Genomic DNA, 24,713 nt, shown 5'->3' with positions numbered 1-24,713 from the left:
AAACAGAGCAATTACAGATAATGAAACTGTCAAATTGCATGTTCTGCAGCTTCTCATCCATTGCACTTTCTCAAACAAAGAGCATTTTGAAAGAAGAGCTCCATTTTTGTTGGAAACCATTAAGATCAGTGACCCTGGGAAACAAGGTAAGGTTGTAGGAACATGAATCTGTTCTTTAACACTACTCAGCCTGAAGCATGCATGGCTATGTTGTCAGAGTTGACGGCCTGAATTGCATCTACAACTAATTCTGCTATGGCACAAAAGCTATACTAACATTAGGAGGTGTGTTTAACCAGGTAAAATGGTCAGAAATTTAAGATGGGCAACCTTTCCTGATGGTGACTTCTTTGAACAAGTGGTGCTTTTATCTATAGCATATATAGCATAGTGTTGGCCTAAGTGACATTGATTTTCTTCTGGGCAATAAAGGTTTCTTGTATGACTTCAGCTCACTATTTTGGCAAGTTGTGCTTCCTGCTCCACAACAGGGAGAGGGTATAAGTCATTCTTGGGAAGAATGAAAAGAAAGAGTCATGGTAGAAAGCATCTGTTTTTCATTAAGCTTTTCCTTAGAAGCAAATATTGCAAAAATCTGTTGGTTTTTTTTTTTTCCCTCTAAGTGGAAAAATAAAAAGGGACAGAGAGAACCAGCATGGGGGAAGTTCAGCTTAGAATGTGTCAAAGCTATATTCATATGAATGTTCACGGGCCAGTGTGCAGTAACTGCTCCTTTGGCACTACAATCAGACTAATCTTGCCCTCTGTGTTTCACTGTTTCTGCTCCAAAGAACAATGGATCTGGATGTGGCTACGCTTGATTTTCCGTGACCAGTATCTGCTTGATATGAATCTTGACCCAAATGCCCTTGATTTGCTAGTCACTCTGTGAAAGTAGTATGGAAAGGTTCACCTTGGAGGCCTGTCTCAGCACTCATTGCACAGCTGAAGCAGGCAGCTGCCCTGCAGGACTGCAGCTGGGAAGGTGGTGAGGGGTGAAAAGACCACCAGCCTTACCTTTGCTGGCACATAGTAAGCCTGGCCTGCACAGCTGATTCTTACAGCTAAGGGATAGCTGGATCAGGTCTCTGCAGTTTTACCACTCACAGACCCCTGAATCCCCCGCTATACCTACAGCCTTTCCCTTTCTTGTCCCAAACCCTGCTCAGCAGGCCCACTCTGATTTCCCATATCTGCAGAAGCAGCCTGGGAGGTGACAGCTAAGAGAGCTGTGTGCATAAGCTTGAAATGGCTGCTGGGGAAAGGAGGTTTCTGGGTCCACCTGAGAAGTTAGACTGAGGGGGCAGAAGGAGGCACTTGTCCAAATCTTCACAAAAACTCCCAGAACTCCACAAAGCCAGGGCTCTTTTCTGGACTTCTCTCAATCCAGCTAGAGCTTTGGTGACAGAATCAAGCAAAATATTTATAATTTGCAGAATCCTTTAAGTGGATAAACTTTTTTTTTTTATTCTCCCACGGTTAGCTTCTCCTATTCTCATCTTCATCTATCTCCTGGTTTTGGGGCTCCAACACACTTATGCACAATGACTCCCCTTCCCCAAGAAAAGACAGCAGTCAAGTCTTACTACAGGCATGCAATTATACAGTAGGGACTCCTAGATTTACTGCAAATACAAGCTTTGCCTTATTGTAGCAAGTTCACTGCCAGTTGGTCTGTAGTCTTTCCCTTCCAGATCATTACAGCATCCCCTCCATGTTCTGTTTCCAGCCAGTTTGCATCAGCTCAAAGCAGTTTTTCTGCCTCAGTTTAACAACAGTACAGAGCAGAGGGAATGGCATTAACTGCAGGACTGGGCAACAAACTCATTTGTCATCTTGAGCCCAAAACTGTTCTCAGCAGCCAGGTAGTTGAGCTGTGGTCATCTGTGCAGCAATGAAGGCTAAAAAGGGTACACTTTTTAGTTACCCCACGTTTGTAAAGTAGGGTTTCTTCTTCCATTTCCATTTTCCCAGTGGGTTTCTCATTGGTGATAAATACTCCCAATGTGCTACTTCTTATATGGTACATGCTGTCCCAATAAGCCTTCTTCTATGAGATGTGCCACAGGCCAGCAGGGGCCTGGTTCAGGGCTGCCAAGGGAGCCTGGGGCATGCTCCTGTTTCTGAACTATATCATGGCAAAGCAGCACCAGCTATGGCTGCGGATACCCGTATTTCCAATCATCCGATATAGTCAGCAGAGGGATCACTGGGCTTGCACTGACCTCTAGTGACAACGCAGGGGACTGGGGGCTTTGGTTAACGAGAGGCTGAAAGAGCATATGTAGGTCCTTGTCCCTGAGATAGTTAAAACCATTTGTCCCACTTTTCATCAGGTCTGCACACATGAGCACTGCCTTGGAGCAGAGATCCTACTGCCAAATCCTACTGTCTGTGTCAGCTGCTCTCTATACTTAGACAATAGCAGTGATATTCATGTGTCCCAAATTCCAATCACCTGCCCACTGAACTGCTCTTCTTCCCTTAAGCCGTTAGGACTGTGATGGTCTTCATGTTTCCTGTAGTGTTTGCTCTTCCTGTCTATCTCTTTCTCTCTTTCATTCATATATCTGATCTCCCTTTTCTTTGCCCTGTTCATGACAGCATCTGATGACTGGTTGCCAGGCCATCTTCTTGGCTTGGTAGTGCTCTGGCTTCTGGGATGGGCCCGAGTACTTCACTCCTGTTCATCACCTCTATCTCACCTTCCTCACACTCTGGCTTTCTTACAGATCCTACCAACTGTCTCTAGTTAAAGGATGTGAAGCGGAGGGCATCTGGTTTCTTTACTACAAAGTAGCTTGCTGTTCTGTGTGGTTGGTCATCCTCTATGCAATGTACCTGAATGCTCTTCCATTTCAAAATGCTGTTTAGAAACATAAAATCCCTTCTATCTCCTCAAGTCTGTAAATAAAATTGGTGAGAGCTTTGGACCTGGTTCTGGGAGCTGCTAACCATCAGAAGGACTTGCAGGCTGCCATCACCTCCCAGGGTGCTCTGTTCTTCATAGGACCAGTCATGGCTATGATGTGATGAGCTTGTGGGATTTTTTGGAGCCCTTTCATGTCTCTGCATGCTGGCCCCTGCCTGTCAGCTCTCAGAGATCATGCCTGCCGCACTGCCTTTTCATTACTTGGCTAAGGGGGTGCAAAGGGGGAAGGCTGCCAGCTACAGCCTTCTGCACTAGGTTGAGCAGAAAGGCAATCAAGTTTCCTAAGCACTGTAACAGATGACAAGGTGTATATTTATCCCAGATACCCACATACTTCGAGTGAATTGTGGAACATGAGATTTGTCATCATGCATCAGAACACTGGTATATCTAATCCAGAACCGAGGCTCTAACAAGATCTGGGAGCTGAGCTGCCTGCAGTGATGCACCTCACCAACTGTGTAATGCAGGAACACAGGGTTTGGGATTCAAATTCCTCCACAGTTCCTCCGGCAATCAACTGGTACCTGGCTGTTATTATCTGAGAAGGCAGAGCTGCAAATGTAAATAATCCTAAGATTAGGCAGCCAACTAACACAACTAACACAACTACAGCATACATTTCTGGGCTGCCTCCTGGGCTGGATATGTTTTGAATGGAGTAATATTTCATGTTGATTTCTTCTAACTTTTCTCTGTTAAATGATTCTTGGGCTAACTGCACCCTGGATGTCAGCAGTAGAGAATTACTGCATTGCTGGAAGTGACCCGTAATCTTTTACCACCACTCCCAGCATCAGCTTTTATGCCTCCCATTGTCTTCCCATTCCCTGCAGGTTTGTTTTTTGTGTTGTTGTTGCTTTTAGTTTTTGTTATGTTGTCTTTGCTACAAGGGAGTCAAGCCATCCTCCTGTTTTGGCTGTGCTGGCAGGCAGCTGCATTCAGTAACAGTGCTGTTGCATCTGTGTTTCCAGCACTGTCAGCACCCCTTGATCAGCCCAGAAGTCAGTTATTTTGCTTGGCGAGTTTTGGCTTCTGCCTGTCACAGAGCAGGAATCTCCCTCAAACTCTCTCCCACAGCTCTTACAACACACCTCTGAACACATACAAATCATTTTAAACCTGCTTATGTGAACACTTACTGGACAGTTTCTCCCCAGCCTCCACAGTCTGATGCTCTGGTCAGAATGAGAGTGTCTTTTGTTCTTGCCCCCTTGGCTGTCACTTATTTTCAGCTCTTCCTGCAGCTCCCTGCTCTGCTTACATTGTGGTGAGAATGGAAATGGCTTTCACCCGTTCCTCCTGAGTGTGTCTAATAAAATGGTTGATGCTGGCGATGCCTTATTAAACCAAGCTTCTCCTGTTTGGAGAACTTCAGTTTCACCCTTGTTCCTGAAGGGGTTTCAGGAAAGTTGGGTCTAGCAGAGCCTTCCTCAGTGTATGGATTCTGCTAACTCCTGGTGTGTTTTTAATCAGACAGTTATTTGATCTGATCGATTTAGTGTAGTCAAATGCCATGAATTAATGTTTATAGAAAATCTCTTCTTCCTTGTATTGTGTTGCTTTGTGACCTGCAGAAGAAAGACCAAGGAAGGAGAATCCTTCATTTGCTTTGCTGTGGAGCTTCAGGCATTTTGTTTCTCTGCCTCTCTTGTATCTTAGACCTCTCTTCCCAGTGCAAGGGCTCTTTTGTGATTTGTCCCTGACTCCATTTTGGTCCAGGCCCTCATGAGGCTTGGTTCCTGGAATCTCTACAATGGCTATTCCTGGACTACCATGACTTTATGTCTCACATTCTGTGTGGTGCTGGGTCAGTGTACCTCCAGGTTGTGTTGAAGATGTTTTCTGAGCGAACACCAATCATAGGACACAACTGTTTACTCCCATCCATTTCAACTTCTTTCTGTTTAATATTTGATTTATTTTTTGTGGGGCTTCTGCTTTGCTGTTTGGTGTGTTCTGTCCCACCAATGCCAAATGTCATTCCCTGACCTGCCATGCCCTATTGTAACAGGACTCAGAAGCTGGTGATGAGACCTACTAGATATGAAGCAAAGGCTGTCTCATTTGTGATGATTATATTTCAGGGACTGGATCGATAAGGTTTGCTAGATGACAGAGAACCTGGTGATTTTTACTGACTGTAGATCAGAGTCCTTATCATTTAAAAGCCCATGTGAACCAAAACAAGCTGCCCAGTGTCAAGTAGCCTTCATATCCTTGCCGAGCTGCCAGTGACAAAGGTGATGAGGCAGAAGTAGACTATTATACAAAATATTGAGACAGTTGTCTGCTGCCTGTCTTGGGCATCCCAACAAAGTTGGGATTGCCTTGTCATCCTGTAAGGTGTCATACTATCAGGTATGCCATGCTAGAAACAGCAGGATGCGGATACCAGCTTCTTGACTAGCATGCCCCTGCTCACACTCCAACTGCTAGTGTTGGCGTATAGACAGAAGACCCTCATTCTCTAGTAGCTAACTGGTCTTTGGTTATCCTTTGTTTCTTGGAGTGCCAGTAGGATGAGGAACAGCAGGATTCCTGGGACATCCTGAGCCAAAACAAATGTCCAGTCATAGCACACCATGAGCTTTCCCACATCCTACTGTGTATGAGGTGGAACTGCACCTGCTACAGATTCATGTCATGGTTTTGCCCTTGGTTAGCATATCTCTTAGGTTACCCTATGGTGGGTTAATCAATTAAGAAAATCTTGGAGACTGACAGGCAAGACATGGTAGTCCTGCATTGTTCTAAAGGAGTAAGTTTTGATTCAGAGAATACAGCAAATACTTCTGTTAACAAGTATCTGAAATGCTAAAAAAATACCGAAGCAAAATTCTTTATAATAAAGGGAATTAGATTTTATTTTTATACCCTTAAAGTTAAAAATATGCATTTCAAAATATTTACAATGACTATATATGAAATAACCTTGTTAATGAAACACCAACATACAGTACTAGAATAAATCCACCAAATTGATAAAGTATACATAAGAAGAAAATGTAACAGAAAGAGAGAGGGAGAGAGAGAGAGAGACAATCGTATCTGAGCACAAATTGCACTTGTAAGTTTTTTGAACTCACTGCCTTTTAGCTGTGGATGGAGCCACAGGAAGTTTTAACCTCTTGTCCCTTATGAATTCCACTAGTGACTGAGGTTCTTCAAAGTGACAGAAATGCATTGGTTGCAGCACTAACAATGCCTGACTATCCTCTGCCAGCCTTTCACGTGGGGACCTTGAATCAGAGAGCGTTCTCTAAATCTCTCAGCAACCATAGGAGGTAGGTCTAGGAGGATGGAAAAGCACCAGATTAAGTGACTGGCCTAAGGTTGTGCAGCATGGAGCAGAACTCAGAAGTCCCGTCTCATCTCTCCAAGTCTCTCATAAGGGAATACATTTCCTCTACTAACGTGTAGCATCTGCTATTGAGATGAGCTGTGTCACAAGGTGGGGCTCCCAATTAATACCATGTCCTGAGTGTTCATGTGAAAAAAAAAAATGCCTACAGTTGTTGCAGTGCTGTTGCTATGTACTAGAGCTGAACAAAAAATTTTAGTGCAGACACACACCCAAAGGATTCCCTCCCTGCACGTGCATCATTGAGCAACTGTGCTCTCTATATTTAGGAAGCCCTTGTATGTCCCCCACCCTCTCTCTTTCTCTCTCTCTCTTCATCATCCACACTTGTATATTTGTATACCTGCCCTTCATACCTGTATTTGATTCAACCTTGGGAATGTCAAATAGGAAACAGAACAGCAAAAAATAAAAATAAAAAATAGCTGCCTTGTTCCCGTAGTATTGTTAATACTAATTTAATCTGATTTCTATTGGGTTGTTTCTCAATGTAATGTCTTTCATATATGTGCATACATACATATATATATGTGTGTAACAAAAGTCCCATCCCGTTTGTTTCAATAGGGGAATTGTAAGCCTCAATGCCCAACCCACCAGGCACACTGAAAGGCAAGTGGGAAGGGCTCTAGACAGGGAAAAAGATGTAGCCCTCATTTTTTTTGGTGGTCTTCAGTCATCACTGCTGGACTTGAATGTTTATGAAGTTACAATAGAAAAGGAGAACAGCTGTCTGGGTCACTTGCAGATTTCTGGCGCAGCAGCCCCAGGAGTGAGAGATCAGTCAGTGCTGTTCCTCCTGCTCTTTGGTGAATGAGTTTCTGAAGATTCTAGTTTTGTTGTTTTGCTATGGTGGTGGCAGTGGTGATGATGGTGGCTGTTCCTGTTTTTTCTATTTATCCAAAAGTTCTCTCAGCAGAGCAATTGTTCCCCATTCCCAGCAGCCAACCCTCTCCCCAGGACTCTCATTGACCTTATTTTTTCCTAAGAACAAGGTAGAGGATGCCAGTGACGAAACTGAAGCAAAAGCAGATCCAGGCCAATATGAAGCTGTAGCCATGGTGAGAATTTGCCACCATTACTGCCTGGCTCACAGACTGCCTGTATGTGAACCGAGCTGTGTAAATGGAGACTCCAATCAGAATGCACATCCCTGTAGGAAAGAAGGGAAAAGATAGAATTGGAAAATGCATAAAGACCAGCATTGCTGTAGGATGTTTGAGGTAATATTCTGGATTGAGACTGTAATGCATGTCTTATGTCATCTGAGAGAGGGGCTGGAACCTATTAGGCTTATTTCAAAAGAATTCCTCTTGCAGACATGATGACATAAGGCACTTGGGTCTTGTTTAGTGGATGCCATGGGGGAATAAACTTTTGTTAGGAAGAAATAAGTAATAAGGTAATAAGATCTGCAGACAGTTTGGTGCTATGTGTTGAATCCCATGAGCAGTAGCTCATATTTATTTCCTCACCCTCTGAAATACTTGAATGCTTTTTGTTGTTTTATGAAGAGAATTTGCAGAACTCACTGGGATTGTCTAATGAAAATCTGGAAATATTTTCATTATTTAAATTTAATTAAAAATGTATAGAGATCACTTTCCAGTTCCTCTATGAATCACAGAATCTTAGAATGACTGGGGTTGGAAGGGACCTTGAAGATCATCCCATTCCAACGCCCCTGCTGTGGCCAAGGTTACCACCCACTAGATAAAGCTGCCCAGAGCCCTCTATGCTTTTTTTTTTTTTTTTTTTTTTTTAAATCAAAAAAGTGGGCCCCTGAAGGCTTTTAGCTGGCTGACAACTTCCCTGATGGCCATGAGTGTCAGACGTGGCCTGTTGTGCTTGCAGAGGCACCGGGAAGCATGCAGAGCCATTGCCCAGCACGTGTACTTACAGCAAACCAGTGTGATGGCTCCAGTGATGTAGAAACGTTTGCCTTTCTCCAGGGTGAACAGCTGGACAATGAATGTAACAAGAGCGATGACGGAGAAAATGATTGAGAGGATCATGAAGGCTTGGGCTGCTTTGAGGGAAGCTGTCAACAGAGCAGATTTGAGAAGGTCAGGGTTCAGCCTTTACATTGCATGACAAAGCATGAAAGACATCACCACAACAAAAGTGGAGGTATTACTTACGCGCATTGCCCTCACTGGGTGTCAGCGACTCACAAGTGCTGTTGCACCACATCCAGAGTCCCCAGGAGACATTTCCATAGGAATTCTCACCCACCATCCAAACCTGAAACGCAATGATGCAACTGTGTTATGAGGGAGAGAGCCCTGTGCCTCCAACCGGGACCCTTTGCCCTGTTGTGAGATTAGAGTCATAGAATCATTAAGGTTGGAAAAGACCACTAGGATCATGGAGTCCAATTGTCAGCCCATCCCCACCGTGCCCACTGACCTGTCCCTCAGTGCCACATCCACGTGGTTCTTGAGCACCTCCAGGGACTGTGACTGCACCACCTTAATCACAATTAAACTGTAAAGGGGAGCAGCCACAGCTCAAGTGCCAGAAGATTGAGGGCTGAATGAGTCGGAGTATGACAGTGACAGCCGGGTTGGGTGGGAGCTGACACTGGCTTTGAATGTCAAGGGGCATTTAATCCAGACAAAACACAGGAAAAATCTGTTCCCATGCTACAACAGAAATCGCAGAGGTTATCTGTCCTCTGGCTTGCCTAGCGTAAGACGGCAAAAGAGCTGTAACCTCCCGGAGCGATGTGTGCAACCGGGCCCCGGCTCGGGCCGCGGAGCCGCCAGGGGTCACCATCGCCCCGGGCACAGCCTCGCCCAGCCCCGGCCCTCTGCTCCGCGGCAGCGGGGTCGGGAGCGGAGTGCCCGGCGCCTCCCCTGTGCCCTTGGCGGCGCCGGCAAGGCCACTGTTCCCGCTGTCGAAGTGTGTTTGGGCCGTCTCCAGACCCAAGCACCTGTCCCGCTGCCAGCCCTGTGGTTGGCTACTAATGCAGCAGGTGACAACCACGCTCCGTGGCTCATCCAGGGTAGCCCCTACTTACGTTGGCAATGGTGGAGACGAAGAGCATGATGACGGTGGCAATGTGAACCACAAAGATACCAGCCAGTAGTACCAACATCTTGGATCCTTCCTAGGTGGTGTCACCAGTGCAGAGAAATCTGAAGGAGAACAAGAGCAGAAGGAGAAGATGAAGGCAAGGACTGAACTGAGGAATAGAATTACAGAATCGCTCCAGTTGGAAGAGACTCTTAAAAGTCATCTAGTCCAACTCCCCGATAATGAACAGGGACATAAGCTTTATTTACACGTGACAAAATAGGCTGATTTTAATTTTACTCTTTAAGCACTTTAACAAACAAACAAAAAACCATAGTTAAAACCTTTTTCAGAATCTGCATGGTAGTTCCTCCAGCAGTTAAAGAAAGCCTGGAGGTAAAGGAACCAGACTAGGAAGAGATGTAGAGCAGGGGTGGATAGCTTTGGAGCACTGTAAAAATAGCCTGTGTATATACATAGGTTTCTTAAATTGGTGTGTGGTTCTGTAAAGTAAAAATGACATATTCCAGGCCTACGCTCCAGGAAGTAGAGCTTTTGCCCATGGAGTTCAGGAAAGATTTTCTCTTCCTGTTGTCCCTTTCCTTTTTGCAGTACAGCCTCCTCCAGTCAGTCTGGGACATGGGACAGGTAGTGCAGAATGGAGGAGGGGCATTCCTTTGGTACATCAAGTGCTGAGCAGTGGTAGAAAATGGTCTGGGGAACTGCTCATACTCAATGGCCTGATCCCTTATGTAGAGGAGAATAACCAGAATAGAAACACCACTGAGGTGTTCTGGGGTAGAGGAAGATGTTTAGAAGACTGCACAGAAGACTGTTTATTAATCTTTTAAAACTTGAGGCATGCAGATCACATTATTACTGCAGTAACTCTCTTGTAATGCAGATTTCTTTTTTTTCCTCTGTTCCCTATGTCTTTTTCTAAGATTCATTATCACTGATGAACATGCCACTGGAAAGACAAGGTTTTTGGGAGGGGTATCTACTTTAGATAGCACTCATGACACTATTTATCAAGGTTGTTGCCTTCTCCCCTGAAAATATGAAATACAGGGAACAGATCTCAGCTGGGGGAGCAAGTGCAGGTAATTCACAGAATATTTCCTGTCCTCCCAGGAATGTGTTAGTAATCAGGTAGCACAACCACAGAAGTCAGACTGGAAAATTTGCTGGGCCTACCCTATAAACACTGTAAGACTGCTTCCTAGAAAGTTTCACAGGGCTATGTTGCTCTATCTCTTGATAATGATGATACTAAAGTACTACTGAAGAGTAGTGTCAAGCATTTGATTAATGTTGGCTGTCAAGTTATTTGGGTGCAGGTGACTCAGGTAATAAGTTTTGATGCTGTCACCATTTGTACAGGGTGTGGTAACTGTCATGGAACAATACAATTATTTTTCATGATGTCTTTCACTCAAACTATGACAAAAAGCTTTTTAAAGTCCCGTGAATCTTTTTTTTTTTTTTAATTATTATTTACTCACTGACTCCACCTTTTCCAATCCTGTTTTTTTTTAATTTTTTTTTGTTGTTGTTGTTGGTTTGTTTTTTTTTTTTTGCTTTCATTGTGACTGTATGTGGGAGTGTATTCCTGTAAAATACTGCAGCTGCTCCTTGCACTGCTTTGGATATAGTTTTCCCAAACCACAGTGGGTGGGCAGATTTCTTATCTACCAGTGGCACTTTATCCAAAGCCAGTATTAGCCTTGAGTTCAAGAACTCAAGGGAAGTGCCTTTGTTACGCATTCCTCCTATTGAAACAAGATCATTCCTTAGAAGGACAAATAAGGTTCAGTGACTGGTCCTATATCTCCTTAGGAAAATCTTCACCAACAGTGAGGTTTCTCTCACTTGGGAGAACTTAGGTAGTTTAGCCCTGGCTTGATGAATGCTAGCCTGGCTTACTTGCCTGCTTTGGGGTGTCCTAGCAATATTCCCCTTGCTCTAGAACTTGATTTACCTGGATGGCCTGGATACTGATGATGACTTCTTTCATTGCAGTGCCTCCCTTGATGATCTGGGAGGAGGTGCAGCCATAGGAGACCCTCTCTGACTCTAATGATGGACATTTGTGTACATTCAGCATTGCTAGAAGCCAATTTCTCACTACTATATGCAGGCTACCTCATAAACATATTTGACCTGGGCGTTAAACCCTTTCTTTTCATTGGCTGCAAAAGAAATGTGAGTTTCAAAGTGCTGGATGGGAACTGATCTGGATAGCTTCAATTGAGCTGAGAAACCATTGCTCTTGCCATGACGAAGTTATATATCTATCTACAGCAGGAACCTTGAATAGAGCACTTGAATGAAATGCTCTCATCCCTTTGACTGCTTGTCATCCTTGCTTCTCAGCACCTTGGTTCTTACACAGGGTGTAATGAATGCTTTTCTCACCATGATGTACTGATATATATACACCAAATCGTGGCAGATCTTCCTGCTGTGCCTTTATGGAACAGTGGCTAAACTTTCTTTCTTTCCTAGATAGACATACTTTTCCAAGTTTCTTTAGAAATGAATTCAGCAAATTTTTTTTTGCTGATTATTTTTGAGGAGCTTCAAAAAAAAGACCTGTACTTGAAAGACTGGAGACCTGCTTTCATGATACTCTAAAGGACTAGAATAATGCTTTAGAATTCATTTTCTGTATGATGAAAATAATAGAAAATATGACTTTACACTGTAAAGAAAAATCCACACACAGAACTGTGGCCAATACGCTAAGAGAAAACCAAATCTTTTATTCCCTTTGTTTTCTTTTTCTGCCCAGTTCTCGCACTGCTTGGGAGAACTGTTTGCTGAGATGATTTCAATGTAGCTCCTTCCTGAGATCATCAGCACCTTTCCCTGAATACACATGCTATCAAATGCAACCACCCTGGGGTTATATGTTCACAGCTTAGTTTTGAATCTTTGTGAGTTAAAGCACAAGCCTCCCTCTCTATTTATTCACTTTCCCCTTCTTTCATCTTTCTCTTCCTTTTAAATAAAACACCAGAGAACAATCCCAAAGGACCTGTGGTTGAATGGCATTGAAATAGAGTCATCTCTGCCTCTGACTGTACGGCATGGACTTTTCCTCCCATTAGACAGAGAAGTTGGCAGAGCACTGGGGACTGACAGGATACTCTTTCCATTTGTTAAGTGTGAGACATCTCTCTCCACTTCAGGGTGGGGTCACATTGCTGGAGCAATAAAACACAATTGCATGCAAATGCCTTTTCTAACATTCCCCTTCCTAAACTGCAGCTGGATTTGGAGTTCCTTAGGCTCTTCTTTGATTATGAGTCACTCTTATCCTTCCTAGAGCTGCCAGTTTTTTCCACTGACTCACCCCAAAGCTCTCAAAACTACAGTTACTTAACCCTGCAAGTGTTCAGGACACTGTTAGTTTTAGCACTGCTTCTCAAGAACCAATCAATCAAACAAATAATGAATCCCACAGTGAGCCTTCTGATGCAGCTTCTCAAGGTAAGATCCCAACTAACCCAAGAAAAATAGAGGCATGAGAGTAACATGACTACTGAGGTGGAACATGTTGTTTGGGAAGAAGCATGCACCTGCTGAACAGCATGGGTAAGTTAAGAGAAATGATCTAATGACACTAATGGCACTGATGACAGCAAATTGTGCTGATGGATGAGCAGAAATAACCAGTTCCACCAACAGTAACTGTGAATAACAATCACTGTATCAGCTTTCAACACATACAAAACAAACAAACAATAAAAACCCACAACTCTGAGGATAATTATTACAGACTTTATCTGCATAGACACTACTTGCACACACATACAGGAGGAAAACACATAGATCTACTGTATCCAAATCAAGTGTAAGCAGTCAAGCACTTCTTGAAAAGCTAAGCATTTTCTTGTGCAGGCAAAATATAATCACCCCTGAAGTCCTTCTGTCTAATTATGTGTTTTGGATCCTTTTGTCTGGAGATCAGTCCAGAAAAGAGAGTCCTTGCCCTCAGTTTACTGCTTAGCATAGTATCAGAATGGAATGCCAAGTGCCACTTGGAGATATAACAAAGGCCCATAGTGTAGTTCCTCAAATATGGAGAGTGGGTTACACAAGAGGAAGAGCCAGATTAGGTACTGATTCTGGCAGAGAGTACACTACAGAGAAAAGAAGTAGAGGGAAAGTGTATGTAGTATTTCCACAGGAATGGTTGGGTTGTTTGGTTGAAAAATCAGAGCACTCTCAGATAAGTCTGAAATATTTCAGATCTGAATATTTCCTGAGGAATGGAGTACATCTGACTTACGCTCCCATTCTCCTCTATGAGAGGTTCTTTCTTGGGATGGTACCTCTCTCCCAGGATGAGTTGATGAAGTACTGTGAGAGCTGCTGGCTAAGGAAAGAGCATACACTGTCCGGAGAGCATATGATATCTAAACTGCACCTCCTGTAAGCACTGTGGTGGTGACCTCTGGCTTGCCTAAAAATCAGATTTTCTGCTAAAATCCCTTGAGTTTGAGACATTCCATTTTTCAACATTCTGGGGGAAAGACTGCATGCTTCTGGCAAGAATACCAGCAAAATGCCCATAGATTGAATGCAAAAGAGATGGCAGAAATTCTGCCTCCCTCGGCTGCCATCACAGACCGTAAGAAATATAGAAGTAAGTCAGATCACCCAGTACATTATCTCTAATGATGGCAGTAGGATCTATTTTCCTATATTTAGAGAAAGCACATGAACCTAGTCGCTGTCTGTGATGGCACTGAGTCACTACAGGTGCAGAAATACTGGTGGTTGGAGAGAGGGTTGAGGCCACTTGGAAAGGAAAGGCAAAAGGGAAGGAGATCGGATGGCAAAAACAAACTATATGATACTATTTGAAACAATTACAAACTACCACTTCTATCACTGGTACATTTCTCAGAGCAAAGGCAACCTACAAATAGCAATGCTGCCCTAACACAGTAGGGGAAATCTCAGGGTAGTATAAAACCACCTACAGAATTTGTGGATCTGTCTTTGACTGCACTGAAGCCCTGGCTGCCTCTTATGGCCCTGGATGCTACGATCACATGCTTTGTCATCACGTGTGATATGAGCATGAATTCTCATCATACCCAAGGCCACTTAGCTGACTGCAGATGTGACATTCTCTGTGATATTCTGGTGGCACTGTGACTTTGGACCCATGATATTGATACTAGAAAGCTCATGACAATTATAAGAAAGCACCTGAAGTGACCTTTTTTGTTTTCAACCTTTGCTCCACTTCTCACTTCAGATCCAATTGAATTTGCAGTCCTTGCTGACTCCAGGCTTTTACAAGCCACTGTATACCAGCACGGCTGTTAAGAACCTGGTTTTGACAGACCAGCCTGACTCAATTTACAAGTTAGATGCTTTTTATGGAGATGTAGATGAGTAGGCTGGTGCCTCTGGAAAGAGATTTTGCATGTGTGGGAAAAAAGGTTGGGCAGGAGGTGTGCGTGGGTGCATAGAGAACTTTGGAGCCTCTGGTTTGTGGCAACGAGAAGATTTTGTGTATGCATGGGTGGTGCCTGTCTGTGGTGACCACATGGGGTACACTGAGAAGTAGCTGAATGTCAACCAGAAGGAAAGCATAGAGCAGCCTGAGGGGTCACAGCTGAAAATAAACTTAAGTAAATGGAATATTTTGCCTGGTTCTTGGGATGCATTTTCTGGTGGTATGGTCTTCAAGGGATTGGGGGCAATTCTTTTCCCAAGGGAGTGGCAAAGCACGTGAATCACTTCTTGTGGGACCAGACCACTCTCTTGAGAATTCACCCTTGGTAATGAACCTCTGCTTGCTGACAGATGCAAGGGGGAGTCAGGAAAGATGACACACTGGAGTTTTACAGCTCTCATGCTCATGATTCATCTGAGAGTGGGGAAATGTCAGAGCTCCTAGGGCAGACGCTGAGAAATTGGCATTTTCTCCCGAAGAAGCCACCCTGGAGTGCTCAGCCATGTGACAACATCAACAGAAACTCCAAAGCTCACTTGGTAGTAGGAAGGGGAAGAGACAGCTGCCTGGGGCCTGGCAGGCAGCCAGTGGCTGCTGTGGGAGGAAAACATGTCACTTCGTACGCTAGACACACCGTGGAATGGCTGGGACTGATGGACAGAGAGTAAAGGAGGGTGGGAAGGGGAGAGCAAAGCTGACAGCAGCACAGAGGGTTTTCTCCACACCCCATGAAATGCTCTGGGGAGCACACTCACCCACGATGTGTTTGATGGTCCTTGGGTGGGTTAATAAGATATCAGGAAAGGCTGGGAGTTGCTGGGACTTGCAGGAGTTCAGAGAAGATGCCAAGATAGGTGAGAAACACTTGTGGGAAGACTGATGGTCTGGGAGATGATGCAGTACATGTAGGGGTGTGTGTCTGCTGCGTGGCTCCCTGTATGAATGGGTTGTGTGTGACTGTGGTTTCTATAGAAGCAGGTCTGAGCTGTGTGTGTCTGCGTGCATGCTCATGCACGGATTCCTTATGAGTGCACGTATTTATCTGTGTGAATTTGACAGTGCCCACGTGGGAGAAACCATCTGACAGCTCTGACAGGAAAGTTCAGGTTACGGTGTGGTGTAAGCAAAAGTGCACATACCATTTCTGCTGGGATTGCCTGCTTATCTTGCTTGTGATAGTCTGTAGATTGAGGTGGAAGGTCTATGGAACTGACACTGTGTTTTGTCTGCATCTTTGAATTAAAACTGCAAATCTCTGATTTACATTGATGTTATAAAGATTTCTCCCTTTTTGTTTCAAGAGAGAGTCAAGAGATAGTTCCTCACCAAACAGTGTTCACCTTCTTAGGACTAAAAAACCTCTGAATATGCCAATATGGTTCCTGTAAACCAGCTTGGAAAATACTAGGAAGGATTAACTTGTAAAATTGTTCAATGGGTCTTTCAACCCACAATACAGAATGGGGTGCAGAGAGAGGATGAGTAAAGTAATGGCTCCTGTGTACAAGGCAAAAGCAAGGGGATGCTGTGCAGCCTGGTGTTGGTCTGTGCTCTTTGTGGAGTAGGGTAAAGGTGTTCATGAAGTTAAATCTCCTGTCTGTCTTGGAAAGGGCTACTTCCAATTGCAATTAGTATGGGTTGGCAGAACCACTTAAGACAGGGGTCTTTTGAGCTTATGTTACATATGGAAATGGATTCCACCAGAGGAGAGAACTCCAGTTGCTGGAGCACACTACACTGGCTGGGCTGCTCTTGCTGGAGCCGACTATCACGTAGCTGGCTCCATGTTTCTGGAGCTGTTCTCCAGCAGACCCTGACCAGCTGGCTCCCAGCTCTGAGCATTTGCAGCTCTCCTCTCTTGTTCCCATGTCTCTCACTGTCTCTTCCAGAGGCTTGTTGTAGCCCATAAGGGAGATGTCACTCAGGAATGAGAAGAATGTGGATGTTGGACCCAGTCCTGGCAGTTGCTTTCACAACTCCCCACCTTAAGCAGACTCTGCCCTGTAAGGGCAAAAGGGCAGCAAAGGCCTTCACCCTGGATTTCCTCAAATCCAGATGTGTCTGCCGCATTGCAAGAGCTAAGCCTCAGGCATTAGTCACTGCTCACCTGCCCTCAGCCATGCCAGTGCTCAGTCGTTCATTGTGCTTCTCTGCATAGCCAAGGACCTGTCCCTAGGAGCTCACCATGGGTGTCTCCCCATACCTATGGTACGAGTTGATTCTTATGGGGCAAAGGGGTTAAATCTTAGCTAAGAGCTTGGTGAACTGGTCACTCTTTTGGAGAAGGTGGGTTCAAAAGCAGAGTTGCCTTAACTTGTCCCTCCCTACCATGTCAGGGTATGGACTACGTTTGATCTTACTCAGAGAGAAGCTTCCATGTAATCTTTGCCCTCTGCAAACAGTTCAGAGCAAGGAGGATGCATAGAGCTGTAAATTTGGCCAGAGTTTCCTTTGTTCATTGTTCAAATTCAGGAGGTACTTTCTAAAACACTTCCAAGGGGAGGCTGAAAAAATCCTGCTCCATATTGCAGTCCCCAGATGCACTTCTTTGCTGTCCTTCCTGGAGTGTAATAGCAGGAAGAGGTATAAGAGTGTAGGCACTCTATCATTCCCTCTGGGCAATTTATATGGGGAACTGCTGCTGGACTCTTTGTCATGCTGTGAGATGACAGAATGTGGATGGTGCTGGCAAGGTTTAAGCTTGTGCTTAGGCACATTCATTCAGGGCTAATAGTACTGCACTGTAGCTGTCAGCTATCAGTCCAGCCAGGCCATGGAGCAGAGGTTTCCTGTGCATGCTGCTTTGCCTCAGCAGAAGAGACTCACGATATGTTAAGCATCCATCTTTAGTTGGGGAGATAGGAAACCCACTTCCTCACTCTCCCTTTTGGAGATGTAAAAAGCACTTCTGTTGCCTTTACTTCTCTCTACCTTGAAGGAACTGTGCAGAAATCTTATCTTTTAGTCCTTCTTCATTATTTTCTTTGCATGAGAACAAGAGGACAGAAAAAAAACGGAGTGCCACGCCCTGCAGGCTGCTCTGTTTTGTGCTGTGTGGTGGTGCTGTCACATCAAAAAGTAAGAGCAGTGACCAATCGGTCCAGTAGTGGTATTTCTTGCTCTCCAACAAGCATGTGCCAGCTTTTCATCTGGGAGGTGACTAACGGGGATTCATGCTCACAGCAAACCCTTGTTCTGTCACTGTGAGCGAGGCCTGAGGTGTGCCTTTCACCAAAATGTGCTGGCTTCTATCAGCACATCTCCCAGAGCTGTTTCAAAACACAACCTCCATTCCACCTCAGGGCACCACACAGCAATTCCTGCACGCACTTGCACTGCACACACAAGGCAAAACTCAAAGACCACTGGCTAGGCCAGCAGGGCCGGTTTGCCAGGCCTCTGTCCCCAGCAGAGCTATAGGCAGCGCTAGCTGTGGGATCTCAAATCCCATGCCTGTTAGTGTGACCTTGGGTGTGGCTCTGCTCCACTTCACTCAGAGTTCTCCTTGAGATGGCATATGCCCTGCAGGGATGCCCAGCTGCTGCATGAGGAGAGCTTGGACTGCATGCCAAGTGTCAGCCATAGCCAGGACAGCCAGCTGCAGGGCCTGCCACAAGGAACTGCCTCTAACCAGGGAGCTGCTAGCAAGACTGAGGTGCTGCCATTGGATGCTGGTCCCCACAGGAGTGAGTGGAAGCAAGCTGCCCTTGAGCCCACACTCAGTCTGCATGTAGTCCCCAAGTTTGACAGTGGTGTGAGACCTGCTAGGAGCAGGTATGAAGGTTTTGGGCTGGCTTAGACCTCTGTTATCATAGACAGATAGATAACAAGCTCTGTGCTTTTACTCTCTTCATACTGTGCTCCCTCCTCTGTGTTTGCTCAGGAGAAAAGACTCACGATATGTGAGTGGACACCATCCAGCAGTGTCAAGTGGGCAGTGCCTGGGCAAGGCTGCTCTCAGAAGTGCCTTGAGGAATTCAAAGACTTTAGGCTCAGGAAACACTGCCTCAGTCAGCTCCTCGGCCTCTGAAACACAGCTATTTCTCTGGCAGGAGGCATCCAGGACAAAGGGGACCTGAACAAGTTATAAAATCCACCCTGCTGCCACCCTGCTGTCAGCCTACCTTCACAGCCATTCCTATAGTGACTGCCCACAGCATCAACCCCAGTCCCAGTGATTTGCAGCTGGACTGGGCTAAGCACTGCTTCAGTCTCTTTCTGCCCTATGAAACTGCAGAGGCGGGCGGGGTTCCTGCTATTGGAGCTGAAGCCTGGTGCCAGCAAACTGGCTGTGCTGAGCTCCCTTTCTCAGACCTCAAAAATAGTTTAGGCATTTGACCGCAGGACACAAACCACGGCAGACAGATGAAGTGAGAGAAGTGGTGAAGGAGGGGAGGGAAAGAGGGGGAGGTTGTGTGGAGAAAGGCAGGTGAGCAGGGAAAACTGCCAGCCTGCAATCCTACACTTCCCCTCAGCGCTCCATGCTCCTGTGCTGCCTAGGAAGGCACAGCATGCATTCCTACTCACCACATGGCTTTGGCTACAGGAGCTGGGGCTCCCATAGCAAAAAGAAAGCTCCCACTGCACCCCAAACTTCCCATGCTCCATTTGGAAAAATGACTGCTGTTCTGAAGTAGAGCTTGGCAAACTACTGACAGAGAGGACAGAGAATAGAGTCACGCAGAAAAATGTCAGCGAGAGTCAGAATTGCTGAACGTGCACTCCTAATTTCAAGCAGGTTTTTTCCCATAAACAGTGCCAGTGCTGCTCCAAAAGAGTGCAGCAATTCCATGCCACATCTAGACCAGGTGGGGCTCCCCATGATGATTCCCTGCTGCACATGCCCTGAAGGTGAGGATTACATTGCCAGAGCCAGCGTTCTACCCAACGCCTTTCTTTGCCCCGTTACACAGCTGGATTTCAATGCAAATGCTGAAAGGTTAAGGTGCGTCCCGTGCTGAGCTTGTTCACCAAGTAGAAGTGGCAGAATGAAAGGTAAAAGCAGGCTGGAGCTGCAAGGAAAAGGAATCGGGCTCCAGCAAGCAAGAGAAGTTGGTAAAGCTGTTGGAGAGAAACTCTTACCGTGCGGTGCTGGCACCTGTGGAAGCAGGAGCGTGCGGGGCTGTGGTGCTGCTGTGCCGGAGCGCGGAGCTGTAGTGAAGGGGAGTGACCTGGCGGTGGTTTAAGTTTCCTCCGGTGGTATGGGAGGGTGGTGTCACTTAGCTCTGTTTTAAAGAAGTTACTATGAATCAGTCTGCCTTTAAAGAGAGGGAGAAAAAAAAAAAAAAAAAATTAGTAAGCTACGCCCTGCTTTGTTGGCAAGGTGTCAAGAGTCTCTGGGAGGAAACCAGCGATTCAAAGAAATGTTTGTAGGGTTGTGTCTGACTCAGAGCACAGTACAGAGACCGCAGCCTGGAAAAAAAGACTGACGCTGATCCAGCTGAGTAATAGAGGCCCACAACAGCATCTGTTTATAAAACTGAACTTCTGGTTGTCATAAAAAATATTGTGTAGTTACAAATGTGGCAACGTGACTACAACAATACAATTCACTCAGAGAAGCAAACAGCCGGTTGGCATGGGACATAGTGAGGCTGGTGAGTCACCACATCCCTCACCCCAGTGCTGCACAGGGGGACGTTGCCATGGTCAGCCATGTGAGGGAATGCAAATCTGACCTGCGGGATGGACATGGACAAGACTTTTGGAAATATAACAAAATGCAGCGCTGGCCTGGTGGTGACTCTGGAGCAAGATGACCAGATGGTGGTGGTTTGCTTCCACAGGGAGAGCAGGGGCAGGAAAGATGGAAAAGGGGGGTTGTGATTCACAGTTTTCTGAGGTCAGCATTTCATGTCAACTTAAAGACCTTTAAAAATAGATTCTTTACAACTGCATGGAATTGACTGGTATAGCTCTCATGGATGATACAGGCAAGAGGAGAGGGGATATGCTTGAGATGCTTGCTGGAAAAGGAGGAGGATGTTTGCCAGAAAGCATCTGGGTTAAACTGAGATCCATATTGTGATAAAGTTGGTGATCTGCTTCCATAAGGAACCAAATCTTTTTTTTTTTTCAGAAGCCAAAAAAGGGAAGAGTGGATAAAATACCTGCCAAAGGTCTTTCCCTCTTCAGTGAGAGTGCTTCATTGCACTCTCATTAGGGCTGGAAAAGACTTCTAACATCATCTAGTCTACCTACCACCACTCATCCCCACCATGAAAACTAATCATGTCCCTAGGTACCACATCCACGTGTTTATTGAACACCTTCAGGGACAGTGATTCCCCCACCTCCCTGAGCAACCTGTTCCAATGAACCACCACTCTTTCAGTGTTTTGTTTTGTTTTTTGTTTTTTAATATCCAACCTGAACCTTCCCTGGTGCAAGTTGAGGCCATTTCCTCTCATCCTCTCACTGTTATCTGGGAGAAGAGGCCAACACCCACCTTGCCACAACCTCCTTTCAGGTCATTATAGGGAGCAATAACATCTCCTCTGAGCCTCCTCCAGACTGAACAATCGCAGTTCCCTCAGCCACTCCCCATCAGACTTGTGCTCCAGACTCCTCACAGCTTCATTGTCCTTCTCTGGATATTCTCCAGGGCCTCCATGTCTTTAGTGTATTGAGGAACCCAGAACTGAACACAATACTTGAGAAAGCTAGTGCTCTTTGAAGTCTACGCAGATTAAAAAAACCTTGCTGTTTTTTGGATTATTCCTTTTCTCTAGTGTTACTGATATGTGTTTTGTCCCTGTCTAATTTTAGACTATAGCAACCAACTTAAAAACAGAGCTGTGGATGAGACAGCAGCAAATACGATATGTATTGTAGGCAAAGACCATGCCCACACAATCCCATGGGAAAGTAAAGACAGAATTTTGTTCTGCAAGGGTAAAATAATCCTAATTGTGCTTAATACTTATGGGTTAGAACATGCTTTTTGGTTATATACATGAATATGATACAAAGGAAAGAAAAATATAATTGCTTACCCTGGAGAAGGCTCTGGCATTCTCACTGAGCTACACTGTCCACTTGCCCTTCCCTATTCCCCCAGCAGAGTTTATTGGACTGAAAGATGCTCAGCTCTGCATAAATGCTGACCAGAGTTCAGTGATGATGGATCATCCTCTTTGCCCCAGGCCTGCTCACAAGTTGCTGCCACCTGTTATATGGCAGCTGGCTGCAAAAGGGCTCAACTGAGACCCTGAGACACCTGCATTTAAACACATGCATATGGGGCAACAACAGTGGAGTCTGCTAAGAGGCAAAGTGTGAAGTGACTGAAGACTGGCAAAGCCTTTTTTTCCAGAGAGAGCAAACTCATTATGTACAAGCTGCTCTAGCTCTGTCAGGCAATGGCCAACCTCAAGCACTTTGCAGGGAGGCAGCAGGGTTCTGCGGCGTCAGCAGCAGTTTGCCCACAAGAGTGTTTCCTCCCTGCTCTCCATCTGGGAAAGTTGATGCCTGGCCAACAGAATAAAGAGAAGTAACCAGACAGGCCACATATACTGTGACTGTTGCCCCAGAGGAGCATTGCTATCCTGGCAGCAATTGGCTTCATTCCTGTTGCTATAGCTGGGTGTGGGAGGGGGTAACAGCAATTGTCAAGCAAACAAAGGTGCAAGCAGCTGCTCCTTTTTGGAAGCAATGCTGCATGTGGGCAAGATGACTGACTGTTTAAGTAAGTAAAAGGAGTCCCCCTAATGTCAGGGTATAATGAGGAACAGCTCAAGTTTCACTGAGCGTATTGGTAGCTCTTTGGGATATTTCTACCTACCTTGCATCCTCTTGTCCTTCTGGACAGGGATAGAGGGCAGAAGTGAGAAAACTTCCTACCAATGAGTAGAGGTAGGAGAATGTTTCCAGTTGATGAAATTTGTCGTGTTTTCTGTAGCTGTTTGTCTGTGGGTGAAGCACGAGTGCAATAAGCCTTCTTGTATGTGTGAGGGAGAACCAGCCCTACCTACCCAGCTAGAATAGAGGCTGGTCTTTCTGTGTACTTCTAGCAACTTCTCTTGTTAGGGTTGTGGCTTTCACAAGGCGGGTTGCAATGTAAACCATTACATGAAAAGCGTCATTACAGGATCTAAAGTGTAAAGCATGCTTCCAGTTTGACATGCTGAAGTTGGATTGCCTGAGATGCACACACCATAATTCATGGTGTCCCTTGACCTAAGCATCACTCATTTCACAGGCTTTTCAGGGTGCCTACCGCCGACTAATAGGTGTTCGGGTCACAGCCATAAAGAACTAAAGCTGTGGGAACCAAGGCTGGCATTTCCACAGGCAATGAGGGTGAAGATTTCCCATGCATGCCAAGCCTTTACTGAAGCTCTTCCCAAACACTGCTTTATATCTACATGGTTTGCCATGTCTTATACTTCTGCAAACATCACTACTGTGCATGACCAGTAGTCCTTGGTAACAAGAAGAGCATCTGCAGTGGCATTAGATAAGAAAGATAAACATTAAGATTTGACAAGCCCAGATCAAAGGAGGAATGGGCGATAAGAACTGGGAGATGAAATGTGGAATTAAGGGTGGGGAAGGGTCAGCTGAAAGCATCCAGAACATATTTCTAGAGGGGGGTACCGTGGTTTCTTGCAGTTTCTTTAGATGCCAGAATCTATGCCTGGTCAAGGTTTCTGAGTTCCCATGCTCTCTGGGATGTTTTCTAGCACAAATTCAAAAGGACATACATGTACTATTTGAGTGAGCTTTTCTGGATAACCATCTACACATTGTATATTATGTCATACGGATCTAAACATCATGTCTTTCAATCTGAAAATACTTAACCCTTTTCCTCTCTCTTGTTTGTGTTATTTATTCTGTGCAACATCCCACTGGCTTATTGTAGAAAAGGTAGAAGTTATGTGCTCCATGCTGTTTACTACTTCTCCACTTATCATATACATGGAACAGGTAGGACTGAGCCTGAGCAGATATGTGGGTTAAAAAGATAGAAACCAGCAAGTTTCATACTGCTTTATAGTGGTGTAACTGTGTTTGTGTGTGTATCCTGGGGGTTATCCATGTGATACAGTAATTTGCAGAGATATATGGTACATCTCAGAGCCATATGATAAACTGCATTTGTCATGCATGACCCTGCAGGGCTTCAAATGGGAACATTCATCCACTGGAGAGAGGGCGAGGTTCCCTGATTTATAGCTTTGCTTAGTTTTGAGGAAGCAGATATTGGAAGTCACACCTTCATGGGTTTGGTCATTTCCCTAATATGTGTTGTCATGTTCCTTTCCCCTCAAGAATTGCTAGATACCAGCACTTAGGGAAGCTGGCTTCACAAGCTCAGTGGTACAATAAAGGAATGGATTGCAGTCAGCAGTAAACAGACGCAACCTGTATTCAGTCTACTTTATGGGTGTTTTTTGTTTGTTTTTTTTGGTTTGGGTTTTTTTGGTTTGGGTTTTTTTGTGGGTGGTTTTTTTTTTTTTTTTTTTTTTTTTCATTTTGCTGGCAGGGCTGATCTCTGGCTCAATTACTTTGGTGAACTACATGAAGAACAAAACCTAGGGAAGTATCCACATCTAAATTTTCCGAAATCACTTAGGACTGCCAGCCCGACTAATCTTTTGAAATTGGCTGATAGGCACGTAGTCCAAAATGCCCTGGGTTTGTGGTATTTGAGGAGTTTGGTACACAGCTTTGATGAATAGAACTTGCCGTAGTTCCCTTCAGGACTTGTGCCTTACAAATAAGTCCAGTGTCAGAATGCATTGCCTGTATCCTACCTACTGCATCTGGGAAGCCCCAGTGCCTTCTTGTTTCTTAGCAGAAATAAATAATAAATAAGGTCATGAGATAACAACATTCCTTCCATACTTTTCATGGCGATTAGAACTCAGTTTTGTCCCAGCATGTGGGAAGGGCCGGATGCTTCATTCTCATGA

At 45.1% G+C, this 24,713-nt stretch overlaps 1 protein-coding gene across 1 annotated transcript; it reads right to left on the bottom strand.

The window, feature by feature from the left end:
• Nucleotides 1–5,771: 5,771 nt before the first annotated feature.
• Nucleotides 5,772–20,042, bottom strand: EMP1 (epithelial membrane protein 1). The gene is made up of 5 exons (XM_031600343.2): nucleotides 19,876–20,042; nucleotides 9,319–9,436; nucleotides 8,438–8,540; nucleotides 8,197–8,337; nucleotides 5,772–7,449 (listed from the first exon to the last, which is right to left on the bottom strand). Exons 2-5 carry the CDS (start codon nucleotides 9,394–9,396, stop codon nucleotides 7,271–7,273), a joined length of 501 nt encoding a protein of 166 aa, XP_031456203.1. The 5' UTR covers nucleotides 9,397–9,436; nucleotides 19,876–20,042; the 3' UTR covers nucleotides 5,772–7,270.
• Between the last annotated feature and the right edge of the window lie 4,671 nt (nucleotides 20,043–24,713).

Source organism: Phasianus colchicus, chromosome 1, assembly GCF_987193195.1.
Source record: "Phasianus colchicus chromosome 1, bPhaCol1.hap1.1, whole genome shotgun sequence".
NCBI lineage: Eukaryota > Metazoa > Chordata > Aves > Galliformes > Phasianidae > Phasianus > Phasianus colchicus.
This window is presented reverse-complemented; position numbering and strand designations above follow the sequence as displayed.

What these genes read in the sequence shown, in the direction of transcription:
- EMP1 (XM_031600343.2), bottom strand. Translation starts at nt 9,396, where the DNA reads ATGTTGGTACTACTGGCTGGTATCTTTGTGGTTCACATTGCCACCGTC. An exon ending in ACCCAGTGAGGGCAATGCGC is followed by an intron (nt 8,338 to 8,437) that starts GTAAGTAATACC and finishes CTCTGTTGACAG; the next exon opens with CTTCCCTCAAAGCAGCCCAA. An exon ending in AGCCATCACACTGGTTTGCT is followed by an intron (nt 7,450 to 8,196) that starts GTAAGTACACGT and finishes TCTTTCCTACAG; the next exon opens with GGATGTGCATTCTGATTGGA.